The sequence below is a fragment of the Esox lucius genome, chromosome 1 (assembly GCF_011004845.1).
Source record: "Esox lucius isolate fEsoLuc1 chromosome 1, fEsoLuc1.pri, whole genome shotgun sequence".
Lineage (NCBI taxonomy): Eukaryota > Metazoa > Chordata > Actinopteri > Esociformes > Esocidae > Esox > Esox lucius.
The window spans coordinates 19,998,176-20,020,980 of NC_047569.1; the positions used below are offsets into that span (position 1 = coordinate 19,998,176).

Consider the following 22,805-nt stretch of genomic DNA (forward strand, 5'->3'; position numbering starts at 1 on the left):
TGGTATTTAATGCAGAAGTACACAAACAGGATTCTGGTGTAGGTTCCAGGGGGAGTCCAGATGCTGGAGGATGAAGAGAAGAGTATTGTTGATTGTGTCGTCCACAGACCTGTAGGCTTTGTAGGCAAACTGCAGTGGGTCTCGTAGAGGGTTGGTGATGGTCTTGAGGTGGGACAGCACAAGGTGCTCAAATGACTTCATAACCACAGAGGTCAGGGTGACGGGTCTGTAGTCATTAAGTACCATGATCCTTGGCTTCTTGGGGACTGGGACGAAGATGGAGGACTTGAAACAGGCCAGGATGCCGCATGTCTCAACTGAGATGTTAAAGACGTCAGTAAACACAGCAGAAAGCTGATCTGCACAGTGCTTTAGGGTGGATGGGGAGACCGTCAGGCCATTCTGCTTTTTTATTAAAAAAATTGGAATGGTCCTTAACAAATTGGAATTAAGATGTTTGTGATGCTGAAATCACATAAAGCTAATTTCCTTCTAACAAATAGTTGAACAATAATGAAAGCCCCCAAATGAAAGCCCCAAGAGAACAACACCAGTGGTACAGTCATTGTGGGCATTTCTGTCCTGATGGGATTGCCAATGGAACAATAAATGACAATGGAACAAGTGGTCACTTATTGGTTTGATGAGCAATACTGTTAGTCATATCATGTCTCAGTCACCTGTTATCAACCCAATTGAACATGGCAATTCCTCAGTGGTGTCTCAGAAAGGTATTTACATCACCATCAACAAAACAGAAAGCTATGATTTTTTTATTGGTACAGTGGTGTTGCATGGTCCCTCCAATAGAGCTCCAGACACATGTAGAAACTATGCCAAGGTACACTTAAGCTCATGGACCTGTGGTGACCCAATTCTCCATTAAGATTTGGTGGCTGAATTGGTAGATGGCCCATAAAAGTCAGGTTATGGGTTTGATTACCACAGGAGGCCAATACAGAAAATTAACTTGCCTGTGCATAACAGTGTTGGCAAATTACTGAAATGTACATTTTTTGACACATTCTGACTGATATAATTTAATTACTTCTCTGTGACTTTCAACATTTCCATTCTATGAAGGAATGTAATCGGTAATGTAATCGGTAATGTAATCGGTGGGACTTTTTCATGAGGGATGTGGCACGTACCTGGGTTTGGGAGACACTGATGTAGCCTACCATCGCTTTTAATTGTGCAAGGCACTTATTAAGCCACACAAAGTAAAAAGAACACGTGGTCCACCCTTAGTCTGAATAACTACTTACTGTAGTGCGCAGGGTTTTGATTAATCCCTAATCACAGTTCACCAAGGTCTGGATGGGGAGCACATTTCTAAAATGTGTTTTGCTTGAGGGGGACAGGCAAAACATCCAGCATACCCAGTGGCTCTCATGGAGGTTGGTTAAGTACCTTTGATGTAAAACATTGCTACATTACTTTCCAGTAAATGTTTATTCCCTAATGCCTAATTCAATATTGTAAATGTAGCTAGCAGAACAGCACTGTGCATCCCACTGCTGGTTTGCCTCTGAAGCTAAGCATAGTGGGTGCTGATTGGTTCCTAATGAGGGACTGCTGAAAGTAATGTTGGAGGGCCAGTAGGTGGCACTCTTACTTCTGGTCTGATCAAATCCCAATTCTCCAGGGCAGTGAAGAGGGCTTTGTGTAGGGTGCTGTTTTTGAAAGTTAAGTTAAACGGGTGTCCTGACTGTAGTCACAAAGCAGTTAAGACGCACCGTGAAAGCAACGAAACATAAAAGCCCCAGTTGTTTTCAATGAAGGGTAACAAACTGGGCAAGCGGCGCGGTTGCCAATGCAAGCATGATGTGAGAGGTGAATTGAAGCAAAGTTTCATATTTATACACTACAATACTCCATTCAATATTGTGCTAGGTGCATGGCAGATTTATTACATTTTAATCAAATGATGAAAATAATTGTATATTCTTCTACCCTCATTGGGTCAATCAAAAATGATCATGGTCTCTACTGTTGAGACTGGGCTAGTGTCCCGTTTGTTAAAAGGACATTCTATCCAGGACTGTGCTTTGGACTTTGGATGTGCTTGTCTGCATAGCCATTTTATCTGTGATTGAAGCCTGTCCAAAAAGCTCTTTCATCAAGCTGCTCTTCTTGCTTTGGACTACACCATCTTCAGGTTTAGGGCCTGTGATGTCATGCCTTTGGCTTTTTCCTTCTGGTAGAGTCACAAAGGAGGGCTCATACACACCAGACCCGAGGTTCTCCACTCTGGCCTGGCTGTTGATGTATTTAGGAGGGCTCCTTCTCAGGCTGTGGGTATGGCTGCTGTAGGCAGGCTTCCCACAGTGCAGATTCTGGATGGTTTCTTTGAATGTGTACAGACGCTTGGTCCTGGAAGGAGACTTGAGGGTTGTGTTGGCACATTCTAAATTTAGGTCCTCCAGATTTTGTCGGACTTGGCTTTCAAATTTCTCTGTTTGCTCTTCGTCAGAAACCAGAGGGGAACTCACTTTCTCTTTAACAAGGAATTGCTCATCCTGAAGCTGAAAATCCTCCCTGTCAGAATCACCATCCTGCTCTCCATACTCTGTGGGTAAATGTAACAGTTCATGGTGACTTAAAAGGCAGCAGAATCATTACTTTTCTCAATAAACATTTTCTTAATTTTAGGGAGAGGGACAGCTAGTTTGAACATATTTCCATACTCTGTGTCTCAAGAAAACACTGGACTTGTTAAAATTAAGATAATGCTGTTTATGTGTCAAAATGTGTTGAAATGAATGTCATAATTTTTCCCTGGTTGGATGGGATGGAACTATTGGCTGAAAGTATGATGTCACAGGCTGATCTGAAAAAAATAAACCAGTGCCTGTTCATCTGGGTTAAGGCGAGGGTATAAACTGAGGGCCAAACGAAGCTCAGGTAAACAAATAATAATATGTATTGAAGTAATATGTATACGCCCAACAGAGTAGGTTTGTGTTGTAAATTGGGGTCAGGGTCAGTGGATCCCAGGATATTATTTTCCAGGGGGGTCACATTGACCAGTCTGTAATATTGGGAGGTTATGACCCCTAATTCTACACCTCTGCATACGCAGCGCATATATATATATATATATATATATATATATATATATATATATATATAGCTCTGGAAAGATTTAAGAGACCACTCCTAATTTTTCTTAAATTAGCATCTCTACATGTATGGCAGCCATTCCATTCCAGTGTCTTTTAAATTCCAACACACACTCCTCATTTTACTTAATGAGGTACTGATAAGGTGATTACCTGAACCAAATTTAATTTAACAAGGAAAAGTACCAAGGAAAAACCACAGCAGTGGTCATCACTATCTTTTTGCAATAGGACCAGCTGGATGGCAAAAACAGTGCAAGTAGTACCTCAAAGGTAATTTGAATAAAAAAACTATTCAGCATGGCAAAAGAGTTTAAAGGAAAAGCTTTGAATGAGGGAAAGAAGGGTTCAATTCTGGCTTTACTGGCAGAGGGATACAGTGCGCATCAGGTTGCTTCCATCCTGAAAATGTCTAAGACGGTGAGGACGGTTCAAAATAGGCTCCTATGGGCAGGGCTGAAGTCGTGCAAAGCTAGAAAAAAGCCCTTCATCAATGAGAAGCAATGACCAGTCAAATGTTCAGCTTTGCCCAACACCTGGTCATCTAATGGTTAGACAGAGACCTGGAGAGGCCTAAAAGCCAGTGTCTCGCACCCACTGTGAAATTTGGAGGATCGGTGATGATCTGGAGGATGCTTCAGCAAGGCTGGAATCAGGCAGATTTGTCTTTGTGAAGGACACATGAATCAAGCCATGTACAAGGTTATCCTGGAAGAACACCTGCTTCATTCTGCTCCGACAATGTTCCCCAACTCTGAGAATAGTTTTTTCCAGCAGGACAATACTCCATGCCACACAGCCAGGTCATTTATGGTGTGGATGGAGGACCACCAGATCAAGACCCTGTCATGGCCAGCCCAATCTCCAGACCTGAACCCCATTGAAAACCTCTGGAATTTGATCAAGAGGAAGATGAATGGTCAAAAGCCTTCAAACAAAGCCGAGCTACTTTAATTTTTGTGCCAGGAGTGGCATAAAGTCACCCAACAGCAATGTAACAGAGAGCATACCAAGACGCATGAAAGCTGTGATAAAAAAAATCAGGGTTATGCTTCCTAAGTTAAAACATTAGTATTTTGTTGTTGAAATGGTCCTGCTGCTGGGTTGATGCCCTTCTACGGCCCTGTGCTACTCTCTTTGTGTAATGGCCCGTCTCCTGGTATCTCCTCCATGTTCCTGAGACTGTACCGCGAGACACAGCAAACCTTCTTGTGATGGCATGTATGGATGTGTCATCCTGGAGGAGCTGGACTACCTGTGCAACCTGAATGGGCTGCAGGTACCAGTAGTGACACTATCAAAATGGAAAACTAGAGAAGAATCAGTCAGGATGGATAAGGAGAGAGCAGTTGTCTGTTGCAACCACCTGCAAAACCATTCCCTTTTTGGGGGTTGTCTTGCTATTGCCTCTCCAGTGCACCTGTTGTCACTTTCATTTGCACCAAAACAGGTGACATTGATTCACAATCGCGTATGTTTCCTAACTAGACAGATTGATATCCCTGAAGTTTAATTGACTTGGTGTTATACTGTGATGATCACATGTTCTCTTAATTATATTGAGCAGTGTATATATAACTGCTAAACGGTCTAGCTATTTCTTTTATCAGTATCCCTTAAGCTTTCCATCTAAAAGATTCAACATATTGTAGTAAAGGAAAACAGTCTTACCAACAAGGTCTTCAGGATCAGTTGGTCCTCTGTCATCCACTGACTTGCCCGTTAAATCACTCCTGTCTATGAAGTCATTGGCGCAGTGCTCCTAATGAAAAATCAACCATATTTCAACTTTGTGCTGGAACTCACTACAAAAACCTTTAATGAAATAGTTAGATTTTGCTTTCAACTGTCAATGTTGAAATTCTTTTTTGACAGTTTTCCTATTTATACAGCTTTCTGCACAGAATGTGAGATAATGCAAACCATTTTCATACCCAGCTCAAACTCTTCTGCCTCTCCATCCCAGACTCCAGATGTTCGATTCTACTGGTTTTAAGTCCAAGTTGGCACGGAGGCTCAATGGGAAGAGAGGATAAGTTATCTGTTTGAACAGATTTAGTTTCTCTTGCTCCTGAAAATGGGAAAAGATATTAGATCTCTTTAAAAACAAATATTTTGATTTGGATCAAAGCTTGAACATATTAATAAAAAGGTGCATACCTTTTCTGTTGCAGTTTTTTGGAAATCTGTGTGCGTAGATATTGTGGATATCCAATTCTCTCTCCCTTTCCTATAGTGTGTGTTAAATGCATGAGTGAACAATTTCTCAAGAATAGCAAAAAAACATTATATTTTCAAATATTCTGTTGTTATCCCAGTATCGGTTACATGGTTACATGTTACTTTTACATATGTTACTTAATGCTTTAATTATGGTGTAGCTGTATTAGACTTCATCTTATGTTTGCAATGCGTTGCTGTCAGCTAAATTACTGTCAGGTCCTGGCTGGGGGCCACAGTCAGGACCTGACCGCAGAGGTGTCTCTAGGCCGCTGCAGCATCACTCGTGGGAGCTTGAGTACCCAGATGACCCCTCCCATCGCCACCTCCCACCTCTGCTCCGGCGCCCCATACTGATTCAGGGGCTGATCGTCCTCCAGCTCCCCTGGCGCCTCCAGCTCCCCTGTCACCTCCAGTTCCTCTTGCGCTTCCTGCTCCCCGGACTCCTCCCGTTCCGCCGCCCCATACTGATTCAGGGGCAGAGCTTCCTCACCCTCCGGCGTCCCATCCTGATTCGAGGACGGAGCTTCCTTCCTCCATCCCTTCGCCTTGTCCTGCTCCGGGGGCGGGGCCTCCACCTGTCCCAGCGTCCCTTCCTGCCTCAGGGGTGGGGCCTCCACCTGTCCTAGCGCCGCGTCCTGCTCTGGGGCTGAAGCCGCCACCTGACGCCCTGCACTCCCCGCCTTAGATGTTCCTATCTTGCGGTCAGAAGCCTGTGCCTTGGGGGGGTGGTTACTGTCTGGTCCTGGCTGAGGGCCTCTAGGCATCTCCATGTGCCTGGGGCCCACAGTCAGGACCTGATCACAGAGGTGACTCTAGGCATCTCGGTGGGACTGTTTTCTGTTCGCCCCAATTAGAGACCAGCTGCGTCTCATTGTCTCTAATTGGGGACCATATTTAAGTTGTTCTGTTTGCCTTTCAGTTTGTTGGTCATTGTTTGTAGTTAGTGTTGTGTTTTGCTGCTCCTCAGTTCACGGTTGTACTCTGCTTTGGTTATTTTTGTTTAGTGGAAGACAGTTAATAAAAGGATGTTCTACAGCTCTGCGCCTCATATCCTTCCTACACTGAACTGTGACAATTACATTACCAATCTTGTATACTGTACAGTTTAGCTGTAAGTTTATGCTATCAAGTACAAACATACTTTAATTTTTTGGGTCAACTGACTGATTTGTGCTTGGAGGTAATCAGACAGCTCTCTGGCCTCACTGGTCTTCCTTGTTTCTGTGGCCAGATGACGACTGAAGGATATTTGTCTCTGCTCAAGATTCCTCTCCAAGTCCTGCAACACACAATATCATGTTAACTATTTACAACTATTTTTTGGAACTGATGAAGAATTGTAAAATGCTTAAATACATTTCTAAAGTCTGGTCAGATTCTTCCCTTTGTAACTAGTTGCTGGACTAGTTCCCACTTTTCCAAAACCGTAAATGCAGCTGACATGACACAATATGCTATACAAGTTTTGTTTTGAGATTGCAAATGTGTTCACTGTTATTTTTGTGAACAAATGTGTTCACAAAAATAATTTGTAATGGAGATTGGAGTTTCTGCTTGCTGATGGAGAGTCTACAAACCCACAGTATGAGCATACCAGTCTTTGCATTGATGTAATGGACCTGATTGTGATTATACACATGTATGAAACCCATTTTATTTTTCTATCTGGAATTATATTTATTGTGTATGAAATTGGTTGGGGAAATATGTATAAAGCAAGAGTATCTTAATTTCCCATAACCCTGCAACCTTTGGTAGTTTTATGTATCATCAGGATGAAGTGACAACAAGCAAAATGAAATAATCTACTGGGAATGAATAAAAGACAGGCTAACTTTCATGTGAAGTGTTACTTTGATGCTTGTACACCACAGAGCAAAAGTGTAAAATCATGAAGACTTCACCTTTAATACAGACATTCACCTGGCCTGTAAACATCAAGCCAGCCCTGCTGTGTGAGTACATTTACCTGTATTCTCTTGCCCTTCCTGTCTAAGTCTACATTAACCAGGTTCAGTCTGTGGTTCAGCTCCACCCTCTCCTCCAAGTCGCATGCTTTGCTGAGCAACTGCAGCCGGTTCAGAGAATCTTTAGCGTTCAGCAGCTCCTTCTCTGTGCGCCGCAGACATCTGGACTGACTCTCACAGCGGATCCAGGCTTTGCGCAGGAGTTCTTGCAGAGCTCGCACCTCATTGCTGTGTTTAGCCAGGATCTGGGTGTTTGGGTATTTACAAAACATGTTGACCTTAGCCAGTGCTTTCAAGCCAGTGCTTTGGCAGCTAAAATTTAGTTTGTTATAGCTGTGTTATAGATCAGTTCAAAACTAAATACAGCAGACCTGGGGGAGTCCACTCTGGGAAACCTGGAAGTGCTCTAGCGCCACTGTGTGGCGGCCTTGTATCTGCTTTAGCAACTTGTTCTCTTTGGAGGCATCCCTAAGCTGCTGCTGTAGCTCCCACACTTGGTTATTGAGCTCCTTGATGCGGTGCCTGTGAGCAGACCTGATGTGCTTATTTGGGTCCTCCAGTGACTTGATTGGAGGAAAGAAGACATCCTTACTCGTCTCTGAATTTGTGTTTTTTTTCTTTAGGCACCACTTCCCTGCCTTGTTTTGAGCTGAGAGGAAAACAGCATAAGTGTTGATGCTTACATTGAAATATGCTTCAAACCATTTTGGCCTGTAGGCCTACACTTATGTTATTAAGTAGGCTGCCTTAAGAAATAAGAAGATATCACATACTTTGTGTTTTGGCTATCTTTGTGTTTAGATTTGGCTTCTTGATTGATGAGCATACTAGTGTCCTGTTTTCAGTAGTGTCATCCTCCTCCTCATTGTCTGATTGGGACAGTGACCCCTCAGAGTCAACCCTACAGTCTGCACTACTGCTGGAGCCCCTGCTTGACCTAAAGGGGGTGGACTGGCCCGAGCAACAGCTCGATTCTGCATCCCCTGCACCTTCTTCATAGTTAGCGTTGTCCTGCTGCATGATGGAGTGATGTCTCAGACAAGTTATCTCTCCCCAGATATTATTCTGTAATAGCAGACATGTATACAATGAATGGTTACGTATTTTTATACACGGACAATGGTACTCTTTTACAGCTTCTTGTGAGATGTTTGCTTACCCTTAATCCAGTCTATGGGCCAGATAAACTGTAATCCATTGCTTAGAGAAACAAATAGTAAAAATCTATATCTTTTTGAAGACAGATTTTTAAGTCTTTGTTATAGAAAAGTACATCAATTTTGGTGTTCATTTAGAGTTTGTTGGAAATGTTATATATTTTATTTGATTATTTAGTAAATCCATGCTGCTAATAGTTCAGATCTATGACAGTCAACCTTGCAAATGCGCTCCATTCTCTTTAAAGCAGAAATTCCTATTCCCTAGAAATGTTGGGTGGTCCGACCGCACTTTCCCTAGCTGGATTTGGGAAAGTTGGTTAGAATGCAAATAATTCAACTACTTTCCACAAAGAGAAGACATTATACTGATCCTTTAACTTACACCCAAATATTTTTTTTAACTTGGCCTACAGTTGTATTTGTGGACGTTGGCCAAAGCCTCAATTAGAGAAAGAAAAACCCTTCAAAACCTCTTACCTCAAACGGACGGTTTAAAAAATGCTCTATCATCCTCCTAAGTATTTTGAACCGGCCAATCAGCAGTCCAGGGAAAAAGAAACTGTCCAATCAACAGTCTATTGCATTGATATTTTCTCTGACTGGTGTTGCACGTCCGAACTGTTCTTACATAGAAATGCAGCAGTTTTTTGTGTTTTCTTTAAATATATATTACATTATTACTTTTTTAGGACAGCGACTTTTCATAGACTTCTGGAAACACGGGCAGTACTACTTGTATGTTTAAAGAACCATGAATTACACGGCTTCACTTGTCCCATAGACGAATCATTTAACATCAAATTATAAAATGTTGAAATTCTCCATAAATAGCCTAAATATATGTAAAGACGTTAACGATACAGTAAGCGTCAACCGCTAGCTAGTTCCAGACAAAGTCAGTACTAAGCTTGTATTAGTATTCATTATAAAGTTTAATGACTTCAACTAATTTTATACGCTGTACCCAATACAAAAAAAATATTACCAAACTAAATTACAGATTTTTTTCTTCCACTAGCTTGAATTAATTTTATTTCATATTTTTCATTATCAACGAATCAAGGGAAAATCATTAACTCACTGTGGTGTTAGATGTCTGGATATTTTTGGTTACCGTAGAAACGCTCGTTCTCATTTAATACGCCGATGGGAAATGTAGTTGTCTGACTAATGAGCGGTAAATAGTAGTTTCAATACCATCTTTGATAATGGACAAAAAAAATGCAAGTATTTTGGCTGACTGCTACTGGAAGAATTAAACCCAAACAATCCTAATGAGTAATTAAACCAACATTGTTTTAAATTAATTATGTTCATGAAGCAATTCATATCTGCTGTCAGGACATACTAAAAGAAGACGATAAACTACTTTTGTAAGTTAAATAATGGTTAAATTATTTAGTGTAGAAACGAAACGGCCTAGATAATCATAGTCCTATGTACACATTTATACTGCCCTCACTGCTCCGTCAGTATCTATTTCTGTCCATATATGCGTTTTCCACTTGGCAGTAGCTGCTTACTTTGTGGTCCCCTTTCCGACAGACAGCTGAAATTGCCAATCACTTGGTAAGCGCTGGACCCCTAAAACTGTCCCACCAATCCGGATTCTGCGGTGATGTAGAGCTACCGGACAAAAATAGACTCAGTGGGGTGGCTTGTGTTCGCCAAGTAATATCTTAGCTACGCACTACTATTTGGGGAGTCACTCTGTATCTTTTAGAACTTTAGCAGTTCCACCAACATATTTTAACAAAATGGTTATAAAAGTATTTCTGGCTTCTTCATCCGGATCGACAGCGGTAAGCTTATCCATGACTGTTTGCAACGCTTTTTGTTGGACGATTTCCCACTACCATTGTTCAACTTTCTGTGACGGGCCAATACACATCTGTTATAGGCCAAGACAGTTTTGCAGTTTGTTAACTTTTAACAGCGTTATTTGCGGCTGACATCTCAGTTTGGTTCCTTATACCATTGCTGAGATCACATTACAAAACCTGCAACAGTTATTTATTGAATTAATCACCATTTACTTTCAGAACCTTCTGGAATATTTGGAGTACCTTAAACCTAATCTACAATTTCAAGAAATATGTGAATAGATTCTTGGTCCAGAAAATATAAAACAAAAAGTAAAAAGCCTTCACATGGTTGTCTACTGCTATACGTCCAATCTAAAGATACAAAAAACTGTCAAACATGTCTCATAAAGAAGCAGCCTATCTACTGTGTCTGTTATCTGTACGCATATGTAATGCTCCAGATCAAGAAGAAGCAACAGGATGTGCTTGGGTTCCTAGAAGCCCTAAAAGTCGAGTACGCTCCATTGGACATTGCCTGCAATGTGGACAACCGCACGTGGATGAGGGAAAATGTCCCTGTTGAGAAAAAGCCCACCAATGGGATTCCCCTACCTCCTCAGATCTTCAATGAAGAGAGCTACTGTGGGGTAAGCATAACAATATAATGTAGAAGGAAGAAAAATGTAAATATAAATGCTAAGAGAAGAGTATGAGACTGAACAGAAATGTATTGTTTGTCTTTACACCACAGGACTATGAGACATTCTTTGATGCCAAAGAAGACAATTCAGTGTATGCTTTCCTCGGTCTACCACCTCCTCCCGGGTCCAAGGTTGGAATAAAATGTTCACTTCCTCTTCTAAATTATTGTATGTAAATTATGTATAGCTTTTCAGCTTTAGAGGACACCCAGACAGACAATTTTTTTTTCATCAGGGAATTTACAGTCTAATACAAATAAACTCACACACAAAACAAATTCACCCCCATGTCAGGCTATTTTAAGGTACTCCCTTGAAATCTGATCAGTTTGGGTTGAACCAAAATATTTATTTGCAGCTATATATTTTTCTCCAGCTTTGTTTTTTTTTAAATTGCCTTCGGAATGTCGAAACATAGATGACTACACTCCATGCCAGACTCCTTTGGAGAGCAAGCAGGACTTTGTGTCAGAGGGATATGATGTGACATGCAGGCTGAAGTATTTGAGTATAGGCCTGGAATCCCTTCTTGCATCTCTCCACTATGTTAAACCACCTGCCAATTTTCCTTGATGCAGGAAGCGCAACAGGCGGAAAAGGAATTTATCCTTCAGAATGGGCCTGTTAAAAATGGTACTGTTGAGAAAAAGACCACTGAAAATGGAACCGTTGAGAACAAGATAATTGACAACGGAACTGATGAAACCGATACTGTTCAGAACAAGATGGATGACAATGAGTTGGATGAGAACAGGACTGCGGATGCTGAGGTTGAGGATGAGAACCATGAAGCTGACAAACTAGTAATTTCTTTGTTCCCTCCAAACAATCATAACATAACCATTTCCCCCAATTAACTAATGTTCATTTCATTTTCCAGTTATGTAGTGGTTGGTTTCCTTTCATCTCATTGGTGTTTACTTTTCCATGGATGATTACCAAGTAGTCAGTAATGTTATTAATCCTCTAACTGCATGATTGAGAGGCTATTTAGAGTTTAAAAACAATGTTTTTTAATTGACATGTGTATATGTCTCTCTAGTTCTTCAGAATTAATATTTAATATTTAATTTTAGAAAGGATTTAAAGCATTACATATACTATACACTCACCTAAAGGATTATTAGGAACACCTGTTCCATTTCTCATTAATGCAATTATCTAATCAACCAATCACATGGCAGTTGCTTCAATGCATTTAGGGGTGTGGTCCTGGTCAAGACAATCTCCTGAACTCCAAACTGAATGTCAGAATGGGAAAGAAAGGTGATTTAAGCAATTTTGAGCGTGGCATGGTTGTTGGTGCCAGACGGACCAGTCTGAGTATTTCACAATCTGCTCAGTTACTGGGATTTTCACGCACAACCATTTCTAGGGTTTACAAAGAATGGTGTGAAAAGGGAAAAACATCCAGTATGCGGCAGTTCTGTGGGCGAAAATGCCTTGTTGATGCTAGAGGTCAGAGGAGAATGGCCGACTGATTCAAGCTGATAGAAGAGCAACTTTGACTGAAATAACCACTCGTTACAACCGAGGTATGCAGCAAAGCATTTGTGAAGCCACAACATGCACAACCTTGAGGCGGATGGGCTACAACAGCAGAAGACCCCACCGGGTACCACTCATCTCCACTACAAATAGGAAAAAGAGACTACAATTTGCACGAGCTCACCAAAATTGGACATTTAAGACTGGAAGAATGTTGCCTGGTCTGATGAGTCTCGATTTCTGTTGAGACATTCAGATGGTAGAGTCAGAATTTGGCGTAAACAGAATGAGAACATGGATCCAACATACCTTGTTACCACTGTGCAGGCTGGTGGTGGTGGTGTAATGGTGATGTGTAATGGGGATGTTTTCTTGGCACACTTTAGGCCCCTTAGTGCCAATTGGGCATCGTTTAAATGCCATGGCCTACCTGAGCATTGTTTCTGACCATGTCCATCCCTTTATGACCACCATGTACCCATCCTCTGATGGCTACTTCCAGCAGGATAATGCACCATGTCACAAAGCTCGAATAATTTCAAATTGGTTTCTTGAACATGACAATGAGTTCACTGTACTGAAATGGCCCCCACAGTCACCAGATCTCAACCCAATAGAGCATCTTTGGGATGTGGTGGAAAGGGAGCTTCGTGCCCTGGATGTGCATCCCACAAATCTCCATCAACTGCAAGATGCTATCCTATCAATATGGGCCAACATTTCTAAAGAATGCTTTCAGCACCTTGTTGAATCAATGCCACGTAGAATTAAGGCAGTTCTGAAGGCGAAAGGGTGTCAAACACAGTATTAGTATGGTGTTCCTAATAATCCTTTAGGTGAGTGTATACAGTAATGATATACATAGATATACATAGATACTAATGATAGTATATGATTTCTATAAAAGTGAAGTATTAAGTATCGCTATGTTTATTTTAATTACTCATTAGAATAATGATATAATAATATGTATATAATAAACTATTCTTTCAGAAGAGAAGGCTGAAACTGTTGGAAAGATTTTGTTTGTAACCAAACTTATTGAACTACACTAAGAAAAAAGTAAATTAAGAAACTTCTTCTCAACTTACTTTGGGAGGCGGGAGAGATTGATCTGGTTCATAAACATTGCAGAAAAATTAATATGATATTTATTTCTAGGAGGATGCCAAGAAGTCTGGAGAAAGTATTCCTCAGCTGAACCTGTGATCTTGTATTAACAAATCCAGTTTTTAGAGAATGTTGTTTCGGGAAGTGCATGTTGACATAATTTACCGGACCAGTTTTGTCATAAATTCTGGGCAATGAGTTACCAGGACAGAATGTTTTCCATTTCAATTGCAATATTTTGAGAATGGCAGTTTTTGTCACTACAGCATGCATCATTGCAGTCCTCCAAATTCTCTCCACAGTACCAGTATGCTGCTATACATCCCCTTGCAACCATATGTCATTTTTGTTAGTTTATTAATGTTTTTCATTTCCTCAGAGGAGCCTATGATCCTGGCACCTTACTCAGTGATGTCTTTGAACTTCTGTCTTCAGCAGTAGGAACATTCCCTTCTTGGTGTTTGATGTGTGCCTATGGAAGCAGTTGTGTAATACCTATTCAAAAAGTTCCCTCTTGATGACGCGTTGTTGTTTGCACTCATAAAAAGAGAGGTTCCAGTGGAGGGGTGCAGTGGAGATAAACACGCTGAGGATGTGGACGCAGAGGTAGCTGAAGTAGCAGCAGATGTTGAATTCAAAGAAGTTGAGGAGGCAACAGAAAAAGTCACAAAAAAGGTTACTGCAGAAGTAGACGCTCCAAAAGGGATAATGTTGCTGCAGCAGAAGAGGCCATGAAGGAGAACACGTTGCTGCAGAAGAAGAGGCCACAAAGGAGGAGGTGGCTTCTCTGCTATACCATCTTCTTTAAAGTTTTTTTTCCTTTATCAGGGTTTTATTTCCTTCCAGTTCCTGTTGTCCTTATCTTCTCATCTTTGGACCATACTAATCCACATTGATACTGTTATATTGACTGTTTCATAACTTTTACTGTTTCGATTAATTTTTCTGTAAGTGTTTCTATTATTACTATAATTAACAGTCCTGTGTCGCTTAGACATTTAACCCGTTCTCTGTTCTGTAGCAGTTAACAGTACACGTTTTGGTTTTGTTTCCTTGTAAAATTGACTCAATTTACAGCAGTTTGATGACATTTTTCATCCCAATTACATAACCACTGGTCTTGATTTTCCCTGATTCAGTATGTAGATAGGGTAGGGTCATGTGGTAGAGCATGGTGTTTGCATGCCAGGGTTGTGGATCAGTATAAAAATGTACACAGTCTTTACTATAAATGCTCTGAATAAGACCATCTGATGAATTACCTTTATGTAAACATACCATGTCTTTGTTTCACAATATCTAGGTTACTACGTGGTGTAGAGGTTCTGAGAAAAATCCACTTTGTTATAGCTGAATGTGGCAGTGTTGTTAACACTATGTTTGAGGAGAGGTTCCTTGTTTGCCTTATGTCTTGTTGTGGTCATGTTATAATTTTAGAGGTACTGATACATTATCTTTTCTATTTTTTTCCTCTTACTGTCAGAAGGCCACAGCAGAGGAAGTAGCCCAGGTAAATTATTAAAAATGTCTGAAAAGTATTTAAAACACATACAAATGTTTGATGTATTGTCATGTCTCAATCTGTTTTCTCTCCTAAACAGGAAGAAGATGAGGAGGCTAAGGTAACAGACAACACTATGTTCACAGAAATAATGCTTGATATGAAGGCCGTTATTATGGAGTGGCTGTGGTTCCGTCTTTTCTCTGACCTTTTTATTTTACCCCTAGATTCAGAAGGTTCTTTGCATGTGTGCATCATGTTCTGTGCATTATATATTTATTCTGTATACTTTCTTTATGGGCTACTTGCAGCTCGTCCTATCTTTTAACATTCTGGCTACCCAGAATGTTTTCCAATTGTATATACAGTGCCTTCAAAAATAATTCAGACCCTTCATCAATTCTTTCATGTTAATGAATTACAAATGATACATTAAGCATTTGTTCTGTTTGATATTTTATAAAAAAAAATAGAAAACACTGAAAATAAATTATTGTAAAGTGATATAGGTTTTATTTTGAGAAATTATTGTAAATAAATAATAATATTTCTTTACCCCTTCTTGGTAAATTTGCCCTATGTTAATTTTGAAGATGTCGCTGCTGATGAGAAGCATACCCATAGCATGATGCTGCAACCACCATAGTTAATTATAGGGATGGTGTGTCTTTAGGAATTGGGTGTGTTTGGTTTTTGGCACCGAGATTAATTTGTTACCTTTTCCTAATCTATGCATTTTAATTACTGTCTCTCAAATTTTGCTGAATACTGTTTGGTCTTAATTTTTTCTTCAGATTCACAGACTGATAAATGATCTGTCAATATGTCAAACTTTAGTGGTTTAAAGGTAGAGGGCTTTGGTAAAGTAATTCTGTCCATATGAGGGCAATTTATTTCACTAGCTTCCTCAGCACATTTGATTACCAATGCTAGCAACTTATTTTAACTTTATTTTATATATATATAAAACCGATATCACCTTACAATAGTTTTTTTTGAGTTTCAGGCTTTGAGATGAAATGTTAATATGCAATTTATTATTCAGTAAAATTTGAGAATTGCTCAAGGGTCTGAATGCTTTTCCAAGGCACTGTATGTATCACATGTATTATGCAGTTTATTGCTCTCTTGACTATTCCTTTGTACATAGTCTTTTGATTGTTGAATGCACTACCTCAAGGAGTCACCAGGATTCTACTGGTTTAAATGCCACAGCTGCACTGCACCCCCCAGCCACATTATTAATGACTACAACTCTCTTTGCATTGTGGAATATAAATACTAAGGCAGGGGTTGGCAAGTAGGTTTGACCTCAGGACAAATTAGTTCTGAGCTAATATCCCACAGGCCAGAATATAAATAACACATCAATTAATACCCTAAACTATAAACTGATATAACACATATTAGATCATAATAAATTAAATGACAGCACTGTATATACTGATTAGGAATTCCTGTACTATGAGGTGTAGTATTTTCCATAAAAAGCATGACAGATTAGCAAATGTCACAATTTGTTCTTTTGATGGTCTCATACCCCCTTTGTGTGCTGTTGGCCTCAAAAGTGTCTCAGAAGCTAATGCTAGTGTTGAATACAATGTGCAATGGCAGAGAGGCAGATAATAGAGACACATGTAAGTTACCTAGGTAGTGTTACCACAGAGTGAGCCACTATAAAAGTGTTACTGCAAATATATGATTTTGAATAGGTTTAACTGGATACATCCAGCATTACTTATCTGCAATGTGTCAATAGATCTTTTTTGATTATTGTAATAATACGTGTATTAAATTAAATTTTCCCACTGTAATTATAGTAACCTGGTGAAAGTTAGCAAGTTGATTCGAAGCTAATCATTGCTATTCGTTGTTTTAGGGAGAAGACGATCAGGCTGTTTCTGAGGTAGATCTACTTTGAATTGTGTTCCAAATAGCTTAGTGTTCAGTCCTTAAATGTAATGAATGATATGCTCTAGTCTCAAATTCTGTGTTGAAGGCCTTAGGTATTGAGTTTTATTGTTGTTGTTTTTTTTGCATCCTTGTGACTGTGGTCTCTGTCCGACTTACAGACAACTAACCTCACATATTCTTGTTTTTTTAGCTTAAGATGTAAAATCTTCAATGCTTAAAACAACTGCAGTCCCTTGACTTGCAACACCATATCCACCTGTCTTGTATTTGCCCCCTTCCTATTTTCCACAGATCGTCTGAGGAGGGATTGTTATATGTGCTTTTAGTGTTATGTGGTATTTAGAATGATCCTTAACCAAATTATGGCATGCCCTCTAAGATAGAGTATAATCACCTGAGATCAATAACATTCATATTTGTCATTTGATAAGAAACATTCTGATGTCACATGCTTTAAGATACTACTCTGTTTAATATGTTTATTTTTAAATGTATTTTTTTTAAAGGTTGTTAACACTTTTACTGCAACATGTTTTACATAATATTTTAGGCCTCCAGCTTGGTTTATGTTAAAAATTTTCATGAATGTGACTCGCTGTGAAAGAGTCTTTTCTCAGCCATTTGTATTATGTACCTTTTCCTCTCCTCCACACATTGACCCCCTCCCCCTTTACCCATTTCTTGGTTTGGTATTTCCAGGGAGAAAATGATTCGAGGTCAGAGGTAACTTGGCATTTGTAGCTGTGAATTTTCCTGGTTGTTCCTTTAGCCCTCAGCTGTGAGGGTTTGTTTGATGGTTATCAGAAGGCTTTATGCTGTGGGATGATTGTGATTTATCTGACATTCTTTCTCTCATCTTTAGCTAATGTTCAGTTCATCCAATTCTCTTTCTTTCTCTTTTTCTCCTTTAGCCTTAATTATCCAATTTTCCTTCCTTTTCCAGTCGCTGCTTCCTGCCACTCATATATCCCAGTAAATTGTTAAAAATATATAATTTTTTCCTATAGCGCATGAATCACGTGTCATCTTTTATCTCTCTTCATCCACACCACTGACACTCAGTTTGTCATTCTTTATAGGAGGAAGAAGAGCTACGACAGCTTGAGGTAGATTGATATGTGTTTTTATTCAACTACACTCAATGCCTTTCCACCATTCTATCAATGCTGCTTTTCTTGCTTCCACACTTTAAATTTCCCTGTCACTACTTTTTGTAGTTTGCCCCCCCCCCCCCCCACACACACACACACCCAAACCCAAACCACGTTTAGAAACACAGCCTCTCCTCTCCAACATTCCAAATTGTCACTGCCTGCCCTCTACCCCCATACAAGCTTCACTGCTTTTGCTCTTTCTCTCTTTTTCTCTTCTCCATACTTTCCTCCCTTTTTTGCTGTCCTCCACCCTCTTCCTACATGCCTTCATTGCAGGAGCAAGAGGAGCCCGTCAGTGAGGTCGAGGTAGTTTCCTGTTATTGGAATTTGTTGTGTCTTTCCTTTTGTGGACCTTTGACTGGAAACCCCTTTTGTGTATCTCTCTACTTCTCTCTGTGCTGCTGCATGGGTTGTGGTCTCTGTAGTAGAGATACCTGATGGTGTGCAGCATGACAGTCAGTCACGTATGGTAATCTTAATGGGAACATTCATTAACCCAGTCTTTTCCTCCTTCTTGTAGTCTCCTTAGTGACATGCTGTTTCACTCTAAAACAAGGGGTGCTGTATGTCTCGTCTTTGTTACCTCTTTCACATTGAAATGCTCAAAACTGCTGATATTCCCTTTTTTAGGACGAAGAAGAAGCCCTAGAGGTAACAGAGGTATATTTCCACTGTGTGCCTAGCCAGTTGCATGGTGTGGCTCCTGACATGAAGTAAATGGGTCTTATGCATGATTATACTCAGGCATATGTTTCTTGAGTGTGGGTTTGTGAATAGTTATCTACCCTCTTATTTCAAAAGGTTGTTACCAGGACTTGTGTGGTATAGACATAATTTGACCTTTTCTGGACTAAAGTTGCGGTTCTGATGTAGTATGACTGAGATGGGGTCAAGGGCCATTATTAATATGGTGGCTTTAGCATTTTAGAATGCAGTACCTCACTGGATATCAATATCCGCCTCGGTGCACCTCAACATAAGTCTGACACATGGACATGCTTGTGAATTGGATCTAACAGTGTATAGGGATGTATAGGGATTACTAATGACTTGATGGAAACTTAGTGACATCTGGGAGAAGCCACTAACAGTGTATTTCTTTGTAAGAGGAGTCTAGAGACTAAGTGTGAACAAGTGCAGAAGAAGACTGTGTTATAAGATTTGTTATTATGCAGTGCTCCTCCACAACAAAATCTCACCAGTTTTAGAAATAATTTATATACCATGGACTTGTTTGTTACCATGGACTTGCACAAACATTTGTTTTTAGACATATTTAGTCATTGAAAACAATTACTAACTAATTGCACTTCAAAACCTTTAATACATTTAGCCCATAGGCTATTTACAATTTTTAAGTAGCTATTTGCATTGCTAAAAAAAACAAGCTCAACCCAGCACATTGGAGTGAATGTGTTCTAATGATTTTAGAAGTAAGCAGTGCCTTGCAGTTTCGCGTCATATGATACCACCTCATAGAGGGCCTTTCTTGAAGGCCCAGACTTCTCTCACTCCTTCACTAGCAGTTAAGGGAATGGTGCACTGTGCCCATGGCTAAGTTGTTCTCTTGATCTAATTGGTAGATATATTTTTGGAGTGTGTGAATTGTCATTCTATCCTCATCTTTCCTGTTTTCTTGATGCCTCCCTGGATTATTATTTGATTTAACTTTTTTTTAATCCAACTGTACATTCAACCTTCTTCCTTATCCCCTATGCTGGATTATTGCCTTCACCTATCCTTCACACATTTGTCTTTCTTTGTTATGCCAAGGACGAGGAAGAAGAAGTGGCAGAAGTAGGTGAATCAGAGGTAGTACAGCGTCCCACAACACACCAGTTTTCTCACTAGAGAAACAGCTACCTTTGCAACACCTTGGAGCAAATACCCTTGTTTCACTTTGAGAAGGATCTAAGCAAGACAAGCTTGCCAAATATTCACCAGCATCTGTATTATGGTCACCGATGATGAACAAAATGACCAAATTATCTGAAGTATATCAGTTTCTCCACTTCTCTGTAATCTTGTTCAAATGTAATCAAGCGCATCTGCGATGACTAATTGATTTTGAAAGGGAGGCATTATACATTCATATAAATAAATGTATTTATTATTCTAGCACTGCCAGTTTCACTGAAGAAAATTATATGGAGTTAAACTAAAGTCTTACTCTTATACAGATAGTGGGATGTCTTGGTTCTCTTCGTCTTAATTTACCTCGTCGTGTTTTTATTACCCTTTTTTCTTTTCTCTGCAGGAAGAAGAGGATGAGTAGTTACAGCCAGGAAAGGTTTAAGGCGTGATTTAGTACCGCACAGGTGAAATACGCTTCTTTATTAGTTCAGAGTTCTGTTCTCTGCCTCTTGATGGCAGTATAAGAGCATGTCATTTTCAGTGATCTAATGGTAGCGTCTTATGACATCTCTTGACAATGTCTTGTAAATAACTTGTTTCCATTGAAAGATAAAAAAAAGTACATGCATTACTATTTGCCTATTTGACCTTTTAAATTAGGTCTTTCTTCATACTGGCATTATTGAATAGTTGTATTATTTAACTACCCATTGTACCTTGGTTATCATCTCTATTAGATATTACAGATCACAGATATAAATCTCAAAAGCCATTTAATCTACCCAGTGTAAGGTAAGGATAAAGTCCCTGTATGAAATGTACACTGTGTTGCCACTCTATTGGTAGCTGTGTTTTCTTAAGTGTTTTGACAGACAACAGAACATCAGGCTATTAAACAGGGATGGTAACCGGTCTGTTTAAACAAATAGTTTCAGCCAGCACAGAATGCCTTAATGTCCCAGTGAACAGTCATAGAAAACTACATCTCATGAATTTTATTTTATTGCATTGGGTTATGATGATAATAATCATTGTAGTCATCAAAGCCCCATTCATCCATCTTTCCCTTAATGTAGTAAACATGCTTGGCTCACTGCAGGAAATATTTGGGTTTAGGAGTAGGAATAGCCTTGGACTAGGCTTTGACAGGATTGTACACAGTCCAGCGCATCCCCTCCCCTAAAAAAACCAAACCTGTCATGCCCAGTTAGAGAAAGCAGCTAAGTGAGCTTGTGAAGAGCCTTGGGAGACTCAGGGTGGCATGGGCAGTTTGGGCACAGTAATGACTGGAAGCATAAGACCTACAGCCACTGGCAGAGATGCTTTGGTGACTTTTTTTTTTTATCTTCTAGCCTGGAGAGATCCCTTGTTCCGTCCCTTCCTGACCCCCTGAACCCATCAGACCGTCCCCCACCCATCCCACTACCCATGATGCCCTCAACTGCTCACTGAGAGCGCACATGTCGCCCTACTGGATCCTGCTTTCTGATATCTGCCTATCACACACTGTCTGTACGGTCAACCCATTCTCCAGCAATAGCTCTATCACTTTCCAGATTTCCATATTGAGTAGGGAACTAAGACTAGCGATGATGTATTTATGTATGTACATTGTATAACATTGTATATACAAAGTAAGTTAGCTCAATAAATATTATTCTTTTTTTCAGGCATTATCGAAATTTGGTACAGTCCTTGGCTGGCATTCAAAATATTTTCCATATTTCTTTTTTGTATCTATAGGTGTAAAATAAACCTTTCCTTGAGCAAACTATCCTAATTTCAAACTCCTGCAAAAAAGTTTTTTATTCTATAAACTGGAAATAATGAATAGTTACTGAAAAATAACTCATGTAGTTTTTTTCAATAGCCCTCTATGGCCTAGTTAAGCCTTTAATTCATATTTATTTTCAAACTAAAACAGTTGGCTGGAGATTTAGTAACTCTAAGATTTGTCTGAAATCCAAACATTTTCAGGCATTGGCATCACCATGGTTTTCAACTGTAAACTGTCAACTCCATCTCCCTAAGGAATATCCATTTTGGTTCAAATATGTTTGTTTTAATTAGGTTTTAAATTCAGGATTCAATCAAGGACAAACAATTTGCTAATTTGAATACCACCTAAAATGGCAACTCTATAAAACACCTACTCTGTCAGTGCTGGAAGATCTAAGAATTGTTGTTTTCATTGCAGATTTTCAAATGAACCTTTTTATATTTTATATATATATGTATTGAACTTTTATTATTAGAGGCAAAATATCTGTGAGTATGTGTAGGGGTTATGCAAGCTACATATGAATCTTTTTCTTACAGATACTTCCCAACAAAACCAATTTCCCCCAACAGTAATTCATTTTGAGTTTTAGTGTTTTAGCATCACCTATCAAACAAAACAAAATGTCAGTGTCTCTAGTAAAATTTGAGAATTGGTCAGGAGTTTGAATACTTTTGCAAGGCACAGTACTCATATTTGAATGGTTGTTTTATTTCACAGTGTGTATAGGATGATGAGCAATAACTTTGCTGTTAATGAACGACAGCTGTAACCCTGTGACCACTGTGAACTCCAACCAGGATATTAAACATGTACTGTCAGACTGAAACCGATCTATCAATGCGGTGCCTCCCACTGTACTATGGCAAAGATGTTTGATTTCTATGTGTAAATGCAAATTCAGCGACTCAGTTCAGCGTAAGACTTGTGTGTAGCGTATCTCATGACTGTTCTCATTAACTGTACACAAGTCTTTGGAATATTACGGTCTGCTATGCACTTTGTTGTAATGGAAAAGGATGA

General features: G+C 39.6%; 2 protein-coding genes across 35 annotated transcripts; one reads left to right on the top strand and one right to left on the bottom strand.

Annotated features, from left to right (window-relative positions):
* Positions 1 to 1,880: 1,880 nt before the first annotated feature.
* On the bottom strand, positions 1,881 to 9,066 carry LOC105022700 (lebercilin LCA5 like). The gene is made up of 9 exons (XM_020047555.2): positions 8,953 to 9,066; positions 8,089 to 8,380; positions 7,687 to 7,964; positions 7,318 to 7,560; positions 6,490 to 6,627; positions 5,286 to 5,355; positions 5,060 to 5,196; positions 4,797 to 4,887; positions 1,881 to 2,572 (listed from the first exon to the last, which is right to left on the bottom strand). The coding sequence occupies exons 1-9, from the start codon at positions 8,983 to 8,985 to the stop codon at positions 2,022 to 2,024; spliced, it is 1,833 nt and encodes a 610-aa protein (XP_019903114.2). The 5' UTR covers positions 8,986 to 9,066; the 3' UTR covers positions 1,881 to 2,021.
* Positions 9,067 to 10,083: 1,017 nt separating this feature from the next.
* On the top strand, positions 10,084 to 22,437 carry sh3bgr (SH3 domain binding glutamate-rich protein). Of its 34 annotated transcripts, none has more exons than XM_010887365.5 (13): positions 10,084 to 10,277; positions 10,742 to 10,927; positions 11,032 to 11,112; positions 11,560 to 11,784; positions 15,063 to 15,089; positions 15,181 to 15,201; positions 16,960 to 16,986; positions 18,074 to 18,100; positions 18,425 to 18,454; positions 18,779 to 18,799; positions 19,922 to 19,960; positions 20,406 to 20,466; positions 21,355 to 22,437. In XM_010887365.5, the coding sequence occupies exons 1-12, from the start codon at positions 10,233 to 10,235 to the stop codon at positions 20,421 to 20,423; spliced, it is 747 nt and encodes a 248-aa protein (XP_010885667.2). In that variant the 5' UTR covers positions 10,084 to 10,232; the 3' UTR covers positions 20,424 to 20,466; positions 21,355 to 22,437. The 34 variants fall into 34 exon arrangements, with proteins under 34 accessions (XP_010885667.2, XP_010885501.2, XP_010885746.2 ...); XM_010887113.5 differs by having other exon boundaries at positions 10,085 to 10,277; positions 18,779 to 18,808; XM_010887199.5 differs by lacking the exon at positions 20,406 to 20,466 and having other exon boundaries at positions 18,779 to 18,808; positions 19,922 to 19,945.
* The last annotated feature ends 368 nt before the right edge of the window (positions 22,438 to 22,805 follow it).